At 44.5% G+C, this 15820-nt stretch overlaps 1 protein-coding gene across 5 annotated transcripts in view; it reads right to left on the bottom strand.

Moving 5' to 3' along the window:
• Window positions 1-15531, bottom strand: part of LOC144480510 (pyruvate kinase PKM-like) — a 41456-nt gene extending 25925 nt beyond the window's left edge. Inside the window, exons 1-3 of one of the 5 annotated variants that reach the window (XR_013495678.1) lie at window positions 15427-15522; window positions 4809-4990; window positions 3339-3430 (exon numbers count right to left, since the gene is read on the bottom strand). Coding sequence is in view for 4 of the 5 variants with exons in the window: in XM_078200010.1 (XP_078056136.1) it covers window positions 3339-3430; window positions 4809-4971 (255 nt within the window). In the remaining variant the exon portion in view is untranslated. Of the gene's footprint in view, window positions 1-3338; window positions 3431-4808; window positions 4991-15421 lie in introns of all 5 variants that reach the window. The other 4 variants (XM_078200010.1, XM_078200009.1, XM_078200008.1 and 1 more) reach the window with 4 other exon arrangements.
• Window positions 15532-15820: the final 289 nt, after the last annotated feature.

Genomic DNA, 15820 nt, shown 5'->3' with positions numbered 1-15820 from the left:
TACCCCAGGTGTGGCCTCACCAAAGCCCTGTACAACTGCAGCAAAACATCCCTATCCCTATACTCAAAATCTTCTCGCTATGAAGGCCAACATACCATTTGCCACCCTTACCTGCGTGCTTTCTTAAAGGGCAAAGCTTCAACATTTCTCAACCTCAGTTGTCAGGTCAGACATTGGTCTTTGACACAGACAAAGTAATCTCAATTATAACTGTCTACAAAGTTATTGAGGCGCATGTAATGGCACTATTAAGAAATGCACCGTCTGGAATTGCACTGAACCATTTTAACAAGATTTGATGTTGTATTGCTCAGATGCGAGGAGTTGCAGATCTTGGGTCATCTAGCATAGGTCATTCTCACCTCTTAATTCCTACTAGGAACCAGATGAAAGCAGCAAGCTCTGCTGTGCTGCTCCCCACTGTCAAGCCACCAACATTTTGTCTACACTTGAGAAGCTAGCTACTTGGGAGGCTACTTGGAGGGCAACACATGAAAATGCAATGCAACCTGAAGACAATATATAAAAATATTTTAAAGTGCCATTCAAAACATACTAATTCCACAAAGAACTCTAACACTCCATGATGCCCGTGTAAGAACATTCTGATTTCATCTTTGGAGAGAGCAATGGAATCTCACCTTAAACAAAGTGAATAAAAGTTAAAGGCAAACCCACTGTTTCAAAGTATAATTGTGGTGAGGATGACTTGCAGTCAGGAGTTTTGCTCGAAACCAGAACATTATGTTGAACCTAGTCGGCAAGAGCATTAGCTTTTCAGCATGCATCCCTCACTTCATAGAATCGCTACAGTGCAGGAGGCGGCCGCCATTCGGCCCATCAGGTTTGCACTACCACTATCCCATCCAGGCCCTATTCCCATAAATTCTGATAGTGACTTACGCACCAACTATTCTGAAGCTGCATTATTAAAATGGTCTGGCGTCTGCACTTTCTCCCCATGTCTGCGTGGGTTTCTTCCGAGTGCTCTGGTTTCCTACCACAGTCTGAAAGACGTGCTGGGTAGGTGCATTAGCGTACCCGAACAGGTGCCAGAGAGTGGCGACTAGGGGATTTTCACAGCAACTTTATTGCAGTGTTAATGTCATCCTATTTGTGACACTAATAAATAAACTTTAAACTTAACTAGGCCAAATTTCATATGCTAACATGTTTTATTTTCCCCAGATCCATCTTGTGCATTATTTGGAGAATTCTACCATAATACCAATTACTATAGGGCACCATGCTACATGAAGTATTTAGAAAGGATTCAATTTGTTACACAGCACAGCCAGAGATCCTATAAATAGACAAGCCAGATCAATGGAACATATTCCATTTCAGTTGACCTCTACTATACAGAGTAAGTGGCACATTCCAGTCTCAACAGCTGAAAAGGTCTAGCAGACAGTCAGATAGGTTCACTGACCCGCCTGCATCTGATAGGTCAAGTACGCGAGATCCTAATTGGAGATGCGCCCAACCCAGATATGCCCCACATGCTTTCAACTGCCAATTGGTGCATCATAGCGCTAACTTGTCTGTCAAGATGATCGTTGCCCTGAAGTCAAAGGAAGTTAGCAAGACGAGCGGCATGGTTAGCACTGCTGCCTCACAGCACCAGGACCTGGGTTCAATTCCAGCTTTGGCTGAAAGAATGGAGTTTGCACGTTCTCCCCGTGTCTGTGCAGGTTTCCTCCGGGTGCCCTGGATTCCTCCCACAGTCCAAAGATGTGCGGGTTAGGTGGATTGGCCATGCTAAATTGCCCCCTAGTGTCCCAACATCTCTAGGTTAGATGGATTAGCCATAGTAAATGTGTGGGGTTACAGAGATAGGGCAGGGGAAAGAGGGCCCGTCAAAGAGTCAGTGCAGACTCGGTGGGCTGAATGGCCTCTTCTGCACTGTAGGGATACTATGATTCCATGAGCACTAAAATTCAATACTTGCTGCCTCAGGGTTGAAAATAGCATCTGTTATCCACTTTCCACAAACACAAAAGCAAAATATTGGCGAGAAAATCCAAAAACGAAAACAGCGAGGCATTTAACCCAAAGTCTACAGTGACGTTAAAGTTTATTTATTAGTGTCACAAGTAGGCTTACATTAACATTGACAATCCCCTAGTCGCCACACTCTGGTGCCTGTTCGGGGACGCTGAGGGAGAATTTAGTATGGCCAATGCACCCAACCAACACATCTTTCGGACCGTGGGAGGAAACCGGAGCACCCGGAAAAACCCCACCCAGACACGGGGAGAATGTGCAGACTCTGTATAGACAGTGACCCAAGTCGGGAATCAAAGCCAGGTCCCTGGCACTGTGAGGCAGCAGTACTAACCACTGTGCCACCGTGCTGCCCCATGAAACAGCAGCCACTAGTTACTAAGATTAAATCTTCTATTTTGAGTACAGCCACAGGCAAGTCAATTTCCATGCACCCTTCTGTATTTTTGCAAGTGACAACACAAGAACTTTGTCCTATCATCTAATCACCAGTCAATGACCTAGCTAGACTGGCAAAAGAAACAGCCCCCCAACAGGTTAAAGAGACAGTCATTTAGGTAGTTTATTAGAACCAATTTCATTTAGTTTAAACCAAGACTAGCCAAACAGGCACCTAGAATCACTTATAAATAGTGAAATTCTCTCAGGGCAAGAATCTTTGATATTGCTTCGGACAAAAAATTGGCCTTTTATGACCTGAAGTACGTGGATGCATTTTTAAAGACTATTTCCTGATAGTAATCTCCCTTTCTAAAAAAAATGCCATCTCTCAGCCAGTAGTAGTCCCCCAGTACCTTGTCCACAAAGTCAATTTTCAGGCACCCCTTACCCACCAAACAGCAGCATTATATTCGAGCTTTTTATGTAAACTCTTCACTACATTAGGGGTTGTGGATTTTAAACAAGAAAAGTTGTGGTTGCACACGTTGATTCAAACTAAACCACAACGGGTTTTATTTAAAGAGATGTTCTCTGCACTGCAGGGTACAGACTGAAAGTAAACCATCAAGCACCGTGTGCAAGCACCCGAATGACATCACCATCAAATCAGGTGATCAACTCAAAGCAACCTGCAACCCATTTAAATATACAAGTCTCCTCCCCTCAACGTGTTAAAAGGGGTCACTAAAATGCCAAATGAATCCTAGTTTATCTCGTTCTTATCCAAGAGTGGCTGACCCCTGTTCCCACAGTTCAAATGGCGGCCCTGGCTGAGTCAGCTAACTGCACAGCAGAGTCAAACCAGAAGCTTCCGACCGACTTGCACAGCTTAGTGCCGCACTAAGTAGCTCGACATAGCGTGCTAGTCGAGAGTTGAATTACGCTAATACCTCATGTGTCCCATGCGAGAAATTCATTCGTGCTACATTCATCCCAGCTTTGATCATCTCCTTCAGCATTTCAACAGATTTGGAGGCAGGCCCTGGGAAGGCAAACAGCAGAATTACAACAGTTCCTTCAAACTGGTGACTAATATTTTACTTTCCGCTGACCAATGACAGAGGACATTGCTCATATGCCTGACACAAGACTCCTGAAGCTACTGCTCCACTCTGAACTCCAAGAGGTGGCACAAATGCTTTAGGAATTTCCTCAAAGCATGCCCTGAAGAGTCAAACAAGCCAGTCAACTCACGCGATACCCCCAGCTAGTGACTCGACCAAAATGGAGAAGGCTCATTTGGGAAGGCACCAAATCCAGAGACTTTGTCAGGAACGTACAGGGGCAAAGCTTGAGGGAGTGATCAAATCTCAAACTTATCTACCCAAATCTTCAGGTACAGCCTGCCCCACATTTGAAACAGTCTGCTTATCACACATTGGACTTGTCAGTCAATACAGAGCTTGCCAAAGCAGAATGGAAGCAAGTCAGCCTGGATCCTAAGGGACTGCCTGAGAGGCAGTGTGCTGTTACTATATATACTGGAATTCTCAACAAATAAGGCTGATGAGCTAGAGAAAAGGGTAAAGTCAGGAGATTGTGGCCAACCCTCTTGGGAAATGTACTGCAATAAATTTGGAATGCAACTACCAATGAATAAAAAGATAAGCATGCAATAGAGGGGAAATCAATTAGATAATGACCAAGTGTGATGCTTTAATAAAAGTGGTTTTAATTAGGCCACTAGATCTGGATGTGATTAGCAGTAGAACTTTATGCTCCTGGGAAATCACAATAAATCTTCAACATTAATAAGGAACAAGTTGGCACAGTGGTGAGCACTGCTGTCTCTCAGCGCCAGGGACCCGGGTTCAATTCTGACCTTGGGCGACTGTGTGGAGTTTGCACATTGTCCCCGTTGTCTGCATGGGCTTCCTCCGGGTGCTCCAGTTTCCTCCCAGAGTCCAAAGATGTGCCAGTTAGGTGTTTTGGCCATGCTAAATTGCCCCTTAGTGTCCCAAGATGCGTAGGTTAGGGAGATTAGTGGGGTAAATACTTGAGGTTATGGGGATAGGGCCTGGGTAAAGATACTGTCAGGGAGTCGGTGCAGATTTGATGGGCCAATTGGCCTCCTTCTGCACTGTAGAGATTCTATGATTCTATGAAGCTAGAAGGTTCACTTTGAAGAAATGAAGCGCAATATTTTTGAACAGTATACATTGCTACACAAATAAAGAAAAGCTCAGTAGAAAGGAGAGCACGCATTATGTACGGCTGGATTGAAGAAAGGGGCTGCGGTGACAACACCTCAAAACAGCAAACTCAATCCGCAAAGGTCAAATACAAAGATCCGAACCAACTTCACACCAGACTAACATCAAATCTTAGAAAGCATTTTGTGGCTATTCTGCAATACTTACCAATGGTACAGATGATGCCGGTGTTCCGTGCGATTGTAGCTTCAGAATCAATATCTAACAGACACAGATGTTCCAGGAAGGTGTCAGCCATGGCAGCATTCAGCTGCTGGTGCTGAACGAACGCCGTGCCCATTTCGTGCGGAGTTGCTTTTGTGGTTGGCATTGCAGCAGTAGATTCTATCCTGATGTGGAGAGAAAACAGAAATACTTAGCCGATGAGGAGCTGCATTTAGGAAACACCACCCAACATCTTTTCCCTTACGACGTGCTATCAATTTTTGTTCGATTGCGCTTGGAAGCCCATGGGGCATGGTAATACACTGAAGGTGTTGGATAGCAACACAAGTCAAAAAGTGCACAAAGTCCATCGAAAGAGGATTATGAAGTAAAAATTTGTGAAACACTCGAGATTAAAAACATGAGGAAGTGAGATTGTTGATGTCATCCAGACATTTAGAAGTGGCTCTTAGTTTTAATTAAGAGTGACATCCACAGAGCAGCTCTCCATGTTTAAACAATCAGCACACTTCTCCTGGCACTAGGATTGTCGATCACATGGAAGTGGTAATGCGGAGATGCCAGCGTTGGACTGGGGTGGGCACAGTAAGAAGCCTCACAACACCAGGTTAAAGTCCAACAGGTTTATTTGTAATCACGAGCTTTCAGAGCGCTGCTCCTTCATCGGGTGTGTGGAGAACTTAATCACCTGATGAAGGAGCAGCGCTCCGAAAGCTCGTGATTACAAATAAACCTGTTGGACTTTAACCTGGTGTTGTGAGGCTTCTTGCAAGGAAGTGGAGTACTCAAACGCTTGTCCTTTAAATTGAAAAATGGTGTTAAGATTATGGCCCTAACTATTCAAGTGGCTTAAATGAAAGTTGAAGATCCGTTGCGTAGATTGGAAATGCGCCTGGTCTGCAAGACAATTTTCCTTTCCTCAACGACCAATCATCTGGTCACTCGTAGCATCATATTTTGAACTAGACATGCCAAATGGCCACTATATTGAAAAGTTATTTCACTGAAATCACTATACCACGACCTTAAGGCATTCAGCAAGGGCAAAGCGGAGTTACTGCTGGCTGTGCCAGATTCACACTTCAATAGGCTGTCACACCATAAACACAATAAGATCATTGTTAACAAAAACTGCCAGCAAACATTTGTTTATGCGTAATATCCGATTTCACAATATCAAGACCACTGGTTTAGTGTACAACTGACTGGCAAACTTTTAAGATGGAAATTGTAAATGTAAAGGTCACAACAGCTCTACAGTGCAGCTGAATGTATTAAGCGGCTAGCTTATGCAAAAGCTACGCTCATAAGATAATCTTTACCAAGGACACACTGACTCCTTTCACTGACACGCCTTGCTTAAATATAGAAGACATCATGGCTTTAAATAGTTGGCAGCACACATTGGTAATCAAGTCTTGCAACTTCCTGAAGTTAAGGCCTGCATTTCACAATAAAATTACAAATGAACATTGTATTTTCAACGTTCATTCAAGAACAAGCAAGTTCAATAAGACTAGTTCCTGCGGCTGCAGCCAGTGTTGGTGCCCATTGTCCAAGCACAAGGGATATACTTTCCAACACTAATAAAACCAAGTTAGATATCTGTGCGGCAAGAAAATCGGAGGGCAAAAGTTTGAATCAACTTGTATTTAGAGAGCATGCTTAGTGCGAAGGATTAAAATGCGCTTCCAGGAAACTGAATACCGAGCCAGGGAAGGAGCCATTCTTGAGTTAACCAAAAGCTTAGTCTGAGGATGTGCTGGCTTTCAGAAGGAATTGAAGTTGAAAAAGAGTTGGGGAAGAATTTCAGGAAGATGGACTTAATTGAAAAGAAAGCAGTTATGAATAATTAGAGGAGAGGTGAGACAAGTTAAAGGAGGGAAAATACAGGCCAGGTTCAGGTTGGAAGCAGACAGATTTATTAAGGGATTAACAAATGGTATTTCTTGGAATGGAGCAGAGGTTAGGAGCCATTTGTTGGTCAGTTAAGACAATGATGATGGGCAAGTGCAACATGTTACATGCAGGGTTTTGAACAGGAAGTGATTGAAGCAGTGAGCTTCAGAGGGATAAAGGGATTGTGGTTGGTGCAGACTTGATGGGCCAAAGGAGGTCAGGGCAGATGAGCAAGTTGCCTTTGTGAAAAGATGCAGAGTTTGGAGTTCAACAGTGTTGAGCAGAACCTCATGGCTGCAAAGGGGAGTCCAGCAAGTCTGTGGACAGAGGAAGAAATACCACCACTGGTGAGAAACAGGAACCAGAAATAGTAGCATTGGTCGCTCCAGACTGGAGTCATAGAGCAACACAGCACAGAAAGAGGCCCTTCGGCCCAACCAGACCACTTGAACCAAGGAGTTGCAAAACTCACGCAACCTCAATTCCTAACAGGAAACCAGAATTCCTGAATTCAAAGTTAACTGGAACTAAGTGTTCAACATGCATTCAACTGAGTGTAGAGGAGAGTAAAAACGTTTACTAAATTATTGTTTCAGCAATAAAGCAGCTCTAGATGTCTAAGTTCATGCAGTGAAATGCATTTACTATCTTTAATAAACCATTGAGTACATTAATACATCAGCAATCACAAAATGTCTGGCTGTACAAACTACATTAGATTTGTACACAGAACGTTGCTGGATTTGTGCGTGCTCAAGCTGAAGTCACTTGTCACCAACTTCCATTCTTGCGTCCTCCCCCACTGCATTGTTTGCAGGTGTTACTACCAATGGAGGAGTGCAGGGAGTGGTTTGCACAGCAGAACTGGATACTTGGAATTCCTGAAACTTGCTCTCTATCTTTGTGTCTGCGTGAATTTCCTCCGGATGGCTCCGGTTTCCTCCCACAGTCCAAACGTGTGCAGCTTAGGTGAATTGACTGTGCTAAATTGCCCTTTAGTGTCCGAGGATACGTAGGTTAGGGGGATTAGTGGGATAAATACATGGGGTTACAGGGTAAGCCTGGGCATGAGTTTGTGCAGACTTGGTGGACTGAATGGCCACATTCTGTACAATATGAATTCTATGATAATATTTATCAATAGCTCATGAATCAAAGTCAAAAATGTTGCCAGCGCTTTTCTATACAATGTACCACCAATAGTGAATTTGGAAATTTTATAATAATAAAAAATCAAGAGGAAACATTATCATTTAATTTTTCTCCTCGGAGTTTTTTTGCACCATTTTTATTGGCAACGATTAATATGCTGCACAAGGAGCTGTTAAAAATCCTTCCCCTACTTAAAATCCCAATAATTTACTGACACTAGTCAACAACAAAGCTCAATGTCCTTTCTCTGCATATCTCCATAATCAACTGCTTTATTCACAGTTTACTTAAGATTCCAATTTAGATTGACTTCAATTAAGAGACAAGGCTCTGAATAAAGAGCTTCTTCCCACTTGACCGCAGCAGTGCTTACAGACTGCAATTCATCTGGGTTCAATATTCGAGTCAGACCTTTCCGCACAACAGTGACTGTACTTCATGGGCTGAGAAGCAGTGTGCATCTTTCATGTCCTCAGCTTTCCAATGTTAAATGCAAGTCCCGTTTTCCTCTTGGGCTACAGCTTTCAGGACACATTACATTGATCAAAAGGAAAGGTGCGACACTGATTAGTAATCAGCCCCTGCAGATATCAGCTAGCCGCATGAGCTATCAATTCAGGACTTTCCATACGGCTCATTCTCACTACGTCACTGCATTTGTCTACTGGGGCCTCCCCCCCAAACCACAATAGGGGCAACAAAAAAGGAACCATACTCATTTCCCCCACAAGTGGCAGCAGAAACAACTAATCTGAGAAAGTATATTTCATCAACAGGAAATCTTATCTAACTTAATTGTGGAGTCATACCCACCAGCAAAGGAGGAACAGACTCACTTTTTTTCTCCATTAACAAAACCTTGACTGAATAGAGGTAGTTGGCAGTCAAAATTATTAAACGTTTTGATAGAGGGAAAATAAACTTCTCTACAGAGAGAGTAAGGTTAAAGGTACCACACTTTCAGACAAACATAATTTTTGAGGGGGGGGGGTGGAAGAGCTGACTGGTGGTTATTTAATCTGGGCACCACCACACCTCAGGCGAGGGGCAAGCTTGAGAAAGCAAGGCCTTTATGAATAGCCTCGGCCTGCACAGGAATAGAACCCATGCTCCACTATCGTGAAACAGCCAATGTGCAAAAAAAGGTGGCATTCCTACCAGAGCAGCCGAGGCAGATGGGAATTTAAAGGGAAGCTACGCAAGTGTAAGAGAAATGGACGTGCAGAATATGCTCCTTGATTAGATTATGCTGAATAGGAGCAAACACCAGCATTGACTGATTGGACCCGATGGTCCATTTGTGCGAATATTTCACGCAACATTCAAGGTCTGATCCTCCTCTCTCGGCACCTTAATTTTAAGGCTGCTAACAATCGTCAGGAGCTCCACTCACTAGGCCAAGATTATAGGCCCAAACTAGTGGCAGATAGAGATAGTTGTATAGATTACAGCAAACTCTCCCTTACATTTCTTACTTTCTTACCAAAGGGGCGGCACGGTGGCACAGTAGTTAGCACTGCAGGCAGGGACCCGGGTTCAATTCTGGCCTCAGGTCACTCTGTGGAGTCTGCATGTCTCCACATGTCTGTGTGGGTTTCCTCCGAGTGCCCCGGTTTCCTCCCACAATCCAAAAGACGTGCGGGTTAGGTAGATTGGCCGTGCTAAATTGCCCCTTAGGGTCAGCTAGGGTAAACGCATGGGGGTATGGGGATCGGGCTTGGGTGGGATTGTGGTTGGTGCAGACTCGATGGGCCAAATGGCCTCCTTCTCCACTGTAGGGATTCTATGATTTCAGGTTATCTATCTGGATAACTACCGGAGCAGAGACCATTGCTGCTTCAGAACCTGGTAGCCATCAAGGTCAAGATTAAGATGACAAGTCATAGATCAGTGCAGAATCGAGTCAACACCAACAACAATCCCATGCATTTAGCCTAGCTAGTCCCCCTGATACCAAGGGGCAATTTAAGCATGGCCAATCCACCTAACCCACACATCTTTGGACTGTGGGAGGAAACCCACGCAGACACGGGGAGAATGTGCAGACTCCACACAGACAGTGACCCAAGCCGGGAATCGAACCCGGGTCCCTGGTGCTGCGAGGCAGCAGTGCTAACCACTGTGCCACCGTCCTGTGATTCACCTCCAGTTCTCAAAACCAATTTATGAGGGTACATAAGAAAAGAGTGCCCAAGACCTCAGCTACCAGATGTGACAAACTCCCAAGGTCAGCCCCTGGCTAAAGCTACATAGCACATACAGCAACTGGACAAACCAGTTGGAGTCAACAGGGTACCAAATCTGGCAGATGAAAGACAAAATAGCAAGGGAAAATGGCAGACTTGAGAGTTTGAGGTTTTGGGAAAAGTGAAAACTAGGTTGTGACACTCAAGCGCAAAGTGAAATTTGTGGTTAAGCACCACGTGGGTCCAGAATGCCTAATTTAAAGTTATAATCCACTTCAATACTGCAATCAACCACAATCACTATGATCAGTCTTCATTAGTGATCCCAGAAATATTAAACGCCATTTATTAATTAGGTCTAACATACCTAACTGGAAGGCTGCCATTTTTAAGGACAAACCGCCCACAAGATTAAGGGACTATTTTTGATAGAAGCAGGTTGCACTGGGTCTTAGGATAATAGAGGCCATTTATACTGGATTCCCAACTGCAAGCAGTACACGATTTAATAATTTGGTACCCAGTGTAATTGCAACATGGAATAACACTAGTGAACACGAGTTCATTTTATCCCTCAGGCAATTATTACAATACATAAAGCTCAAGTCATAGTCAGAGCCTTACAGCGCAGAGAGAGACCCTTCAGCCCATGTCTGTGCTGGCCATCAAGCAGGGAATGATCCCGGGAATGAAAAGCTTGACGTTGGAGGACTCTGGGTCTGTACTCAATAGAGTTTAGAAGGATGATGGGGGAGGGGGGGGTTAATCTCATTGAAACTTATAGAATAATGGAAGTCCTGGATAGTGGACGCGGAGGAAGACGTTTCTATTAGTAAGGGAGACTAGGATCTGAGGACAACCTCAAAGTAACAGGACAACCCTTTAGAATTGAGATGAGGAAGAATTTCTTCAGCCAGAGGGCAGTGAATCGATTAAATGCATTGCCACAGAAGGCTGGGGAGGCCAGGTCATTGAGTGTATTTGAGAGAGATAGATAGATTCTTGATTGGGAAGGGGATTAAAGGCTATGGGGGGTGGAAGAAGAGCAGGAAAATGGGGTTGAGAAACTTATCAGCCATGATTGAAAGGCAGGACAGACTCTATGGGCTGAATGGCCTAATCCTGCTCCTTTATCTTATGGTCCAAGCACCTATCTATTCTAATCCCTTCTTCCAGCACTTGGTCTGTAGTCTTGTATGCTGTGGTATTTCAAAATGTTCATCTGAATGCTTCTTTTAACATTTTAAAATGAACAAAAAATGCTTGACATTTTACCTCACTAAACACAAGATTGACAATAAATTGTGCACATTAGTAAACATGGATTAATCAGATACGACAAAAAGCTCAGGTGTTTTTGGGCTTCCGAGCTCTCGGGGAAGGTGGGAAAATTCTGCGCAGTATCTGTCACCATGGGCAAGTTATTCTAAACGAAACTCTGCTTAAAACGCTCTGATGTGTTGACGGGGATAGGGGCTGGGTGGGATGGTGGTTGGTGCAGATCCGATGGGTCGAATGGCCTCCTTCTGCACTGCAGGGATTCTATGATTCTTTGCAAAAAGAGCTGTTTTCTGATGCTGGCGGTGGGGGGGCTGGTCAAGGAGGGCAAAAATGAAAGAAGGGGGAGAAACAAAATGAATTGCCACACCTGCAAACAAAGGTCGGTGCAGACTGGATGGGCCAAATGGCCTCCTTTTGCACTGTAGGGGTTCTATTAAGACTCTGTGATGATTCTTATGAAGAAATGTCTATTACAAGCCAAATATTGCGGATGCTGGAATCTGAAACAAGAATCAAGGATACTGGAAAAACTCAAGCAGGTTTGCCAGTATCTATAAATTGTCATATTAAAACAGCAAGGACACATCAAGGTCATTGATTTGTGGCAGTTCTGGACTAAAGACACCATTCGGAAAATGCAAGTGGTAAATGCGAAATGTTAATGTTGCTCTCAAGATAATGTACCCAACATTTTGGATTTCCAGCATCTGAAGTATTCTGTTTTTTGTTTAAATTGCAGCATTAATTTCAATGAAATATAAATCTGCAAATAAACCTTCAATCCAAAAATAGATTTTTTTTTTCTAATATAGGGCAAGGAAAGGTTGGATTTGGCTGGATGTGGGGATTAGAGATGCTCTTTTTTTTCCTCTCGGCAATATTAATCTGGGCGCTGTGGCAGTCACGTCCCAGTAGCACCGAGTGTACGTGCACGCTGACTCGCATCCCCCCCAATACCCTGACTCACCCCGAGTGCGGAAGGAATTCGAAATGAAAACGCCGTTAAGAGACAGGCTGGAAAAAAAACGAGTTAATCATTTCGAAAGATTGCTGGAGAGAGAAAAAGAAACCAACTCCAAAACATGGAGAGAAACCCGGAACCTCAAATGACGCGATGGAAAAAGCAAAATGTGCGTTGTAACATTTAAACGTGGGATGGAGAATGAATGGAACCGCTTCTCTTTTGAGTGATCAAGCGGAATATAATTGGAGGATGCGCCACAGGCATAGTGACTGCTGCAATAGACTTCACAGGTCAAGTGGGTGAAGCATTTACAAACTCCTTTCCATCTCCCACCCCCACACAAGACACAAAATGCAGCAGAATGTCTTGGGTCCCACTGATTCATATTAGGGACATGTTCTGCTGTCTCCACATTTCAAGCAAAGCCACACTGCAAACTCCCTCAGCCGGCTGACACTACACTCCGCCTTCTGAAGAGGCGAAGAACATTATTATTCTCTCCCAAATTTTAAACTGGGGAGGGCAAGATTTTAATCTAACCAGATGGAAATACTTGGGGAAAGACTGGCCTTTGCAATCCCAGATTTTAAAAGATGGGGGGAGTGCTAAATTTTAGAAGAATAAAAGCAACTCACTGCGGATGCTGGAATCTGAAACCCAAAATCTTTCCCCCCTCATAATTTTCATGAATTCAATCTTTTCTCCCCTTTTCTGTAATTCAATCTCTTTAGAAATTTTCTTAAATTCCATTCCTTTCCCCTTAATTTTCTCAAATTTAATCTCTCCCCGCCGCGCCCCCCCCCCCCCCCCATAAAAAGGGGGGTGGACGCTGGAATCTGAAAATGCTGGAAAATCTCAGCAGGGTCTGGCTGCAGCAAAGCTTTGACAAAGGGTCATCTGGACTCGAAATCTCCTTACAGATGTCGCCAGACCTGCTGAGATTATCCAGCATTTGAGGGCAAATTTTAGTTTAGCTAGATAGAGCGACCCGGGGAAAGACAGGGTTCTTGGAACAGGCAACCCATGTGCGAGGTTTAAACTTCAAAAAGAACCCGGGGGGTGCAATCGTGGCTTTCAAAAGGGGAATTGGGAAGTTTAAAAAAAATACCTTTAGGACAAATTCATGCAGGGTTAAGGGGGGGGGGGGGGGGGAAGAGAGAGAGGAGATTAGCCGAATTGCTGTTGGATTGCTTCATTCTGTGTGAAAATTAATCTTTGCTCGGTAAAGAATTCAGACTGCGACACATTTCCGTTCAGAACAAAGAGTTTCCAGAATTTACACGAACTCTTTTGGGTCACTCCAGGCCCTCAAAAGCTCCTCTGGGTTAGGTTACAAGACATCAGAGACACCAAACGCTCGGGAAGGTTAAGATAGATAGAGATCTCTCTCCACTGGATAATTCGATATCAAAGGCACATTGGATGAACGCTTCGCCACATGAACGCCAGGTATCACATTGCTGGCCACGAGGAATTATTACTGCCTCCTTCAGCATGCAGGGGCCAAGGATATGTGTCTTTCCTCCATGAAAAAAAAGGAATCTAGTTACTGGAGATTAAAACTAACTTGAGTAGTAAGTAATCTTGGAGATGCAAAGTTTTGGAAGTGACAGTTAACTAATTCAGAGGACCTGATGGAGGGAAGTCCAAGTTCCAACAGAACCTAGATGCAATTTCCATAAAGGCAGCACAACACAAGTAAACATGCACATCTTTTCAAGGGCACACACAGTATATAGAGTACATTTCATCCCATCTGTCCCCTGCCCTCTTGCGGATCAGGGACAACCCAGCTGCAACTCCATTAAGAGCATTTAATGCGGATCAAAAAATAAAACACGCCCCAAGTCCAGCCGCCACCACGAATTGCATTTTTTTTTAAAAAAAGGGCATTTTATAATTTCAAACTTGAATGCGGCAAGGACGGGCAGCCTACGTGCTAGGATAGTGCCGCATGATGAGAGGTCGCAAGAAAGCCAGCGTCCTTCAGAGGAAGGGGGAGGAGGAAAGGGCAATGATTAAGGGCAAGAGAAACATTAAAAAGGGCAATTATTAAGAGGCAGGGGCGACGACAGAAGGAATTGGGGGCAATTTTAAGAGGGGGGGGAGAAGAGGGGGAGAGAGAGAAAGAGATTGAATTCAAAATAGGGGGAAGAGATGGAATTCGGAAAATTATAAGGGGAAAGAAATTGAACTCAAGAAAATTGAGATGGAATGGAAGGAAATTATGAAGGGGAAAGAGATTGAATTCAATAAATTTATACGGGGAGGGGAAAAGAGATGGAATTTAAGAAAATAATAAGGTGAAGGAGAAAGGAGGATTGAATTCCAGAAAACAAAGGGGAAGAATTTGAATTTAATTATAAGGGGGGTGGGTGGGGTGGAGAAAAAAAAGAGATGGAATTTAATAATCATAGGGGAAAAGGGATAGAATTCAAGAAAATTAAAAAGGGGAGGTGGAAGATTGATTGAAATGCCCAGAAAATAATGGGGGGGGGAGGGGAGATTGACTTTGAGAAAATTATTAAAGGGGGGAAAAAATGGAATTCAGGAAGAGATAGAAATTCAACCTTTTTTGGGGAGGAGAGAGATGAAGCTAAATAAAATTATAAGGGGGAGGGGGAAGAAATTGAATTTGAGAAAATTATTAAGGGGGAAAAGTGGAATTCAGGGAGAGATAGAAATTCAAGCTTCTTTTGGGGGGGGCAGGAGATTAAATTTGAGAAAATTAAGGGGAAAGGGATGGAATTTAAGAAAATTTGGAAAGATTGAATTACAGAAAAGGGGAGAAAAGATTGAATTCATGAAAATTATAAGGGGGGGGGGAAGATTTTTTTCTAAAGGGAGAGGTAGAGAAACAGAATTAAAGGGAGTTTGAGAGGGGAAGGAGACCCATTTGGAGGGGAGTTTGAGGCTGAGGGGGTTTGTTGGGCTCTAAGAGGGGTGAGGGCATTGGGGAAGGTGCCTCTGGGGATGTCTATTTGCAGCCTCCCTGGGCTGGAGTGCCCCTCTTTGCCCCCCCCCCAAAAAAATTTTCACTGAGGGGGTTGGAAAGCCCATTCCCCCCGAATCCTCCTCCTCCCCCCACCATCCCCACCGCGCCTCCAACAAACCTGACCGAGATTAGACCAGATCCTCCGACAAAACGCCCTTCTGCCCGCGCTGCCTCCTCATATAAACTGCGCCCAGCCTCCGCACTCACCCTTTCCGTCCAGTCGCCTGCGTCGCCCTCCGCCGGAGGACCGACCGCCTCACCCTGGGAGGACCGGCCGCCCCGTATCCGTCCACCAACAGCAACCTCGCTCGCTCGCTGCCCCGCCCACCACCGCTCGTGCGTGCCGCTCCGCCGGAGGACTAACCACTTCACATTGGGAGGACCGGCCGCCCCGTATCCATCCGCTCAGCACTCTCTCTCTCTCCCCCCCCCCCCACACAAAATCGTGTGCCGCTCCGCCGGAGGACCGACCGCTTCACCGTCGGAGGACCGAATGCCTCAATCGCGGGAAGACCCC

The sequence above is a fragment of the Mustelus asterias genome, chromosome 29, assembly GCF_964213995.1.
Source record: "Mustelus asterias chromosome 29, sMusAst1.hap1.1, whole genome shotgun sequence".
Taxonomy (NCBI): domain Eukaryota; kingdom Metazoa; phylum Chordata; class Chondrichthyes; order Carcharhiniformes; family Triakidae; genus Mustelus; species Mustelus asterias.
Note: the sequence above shows the minus strand (reverse complement) of the source record. Positions and strands in the feature narration are given on the sequence as shown.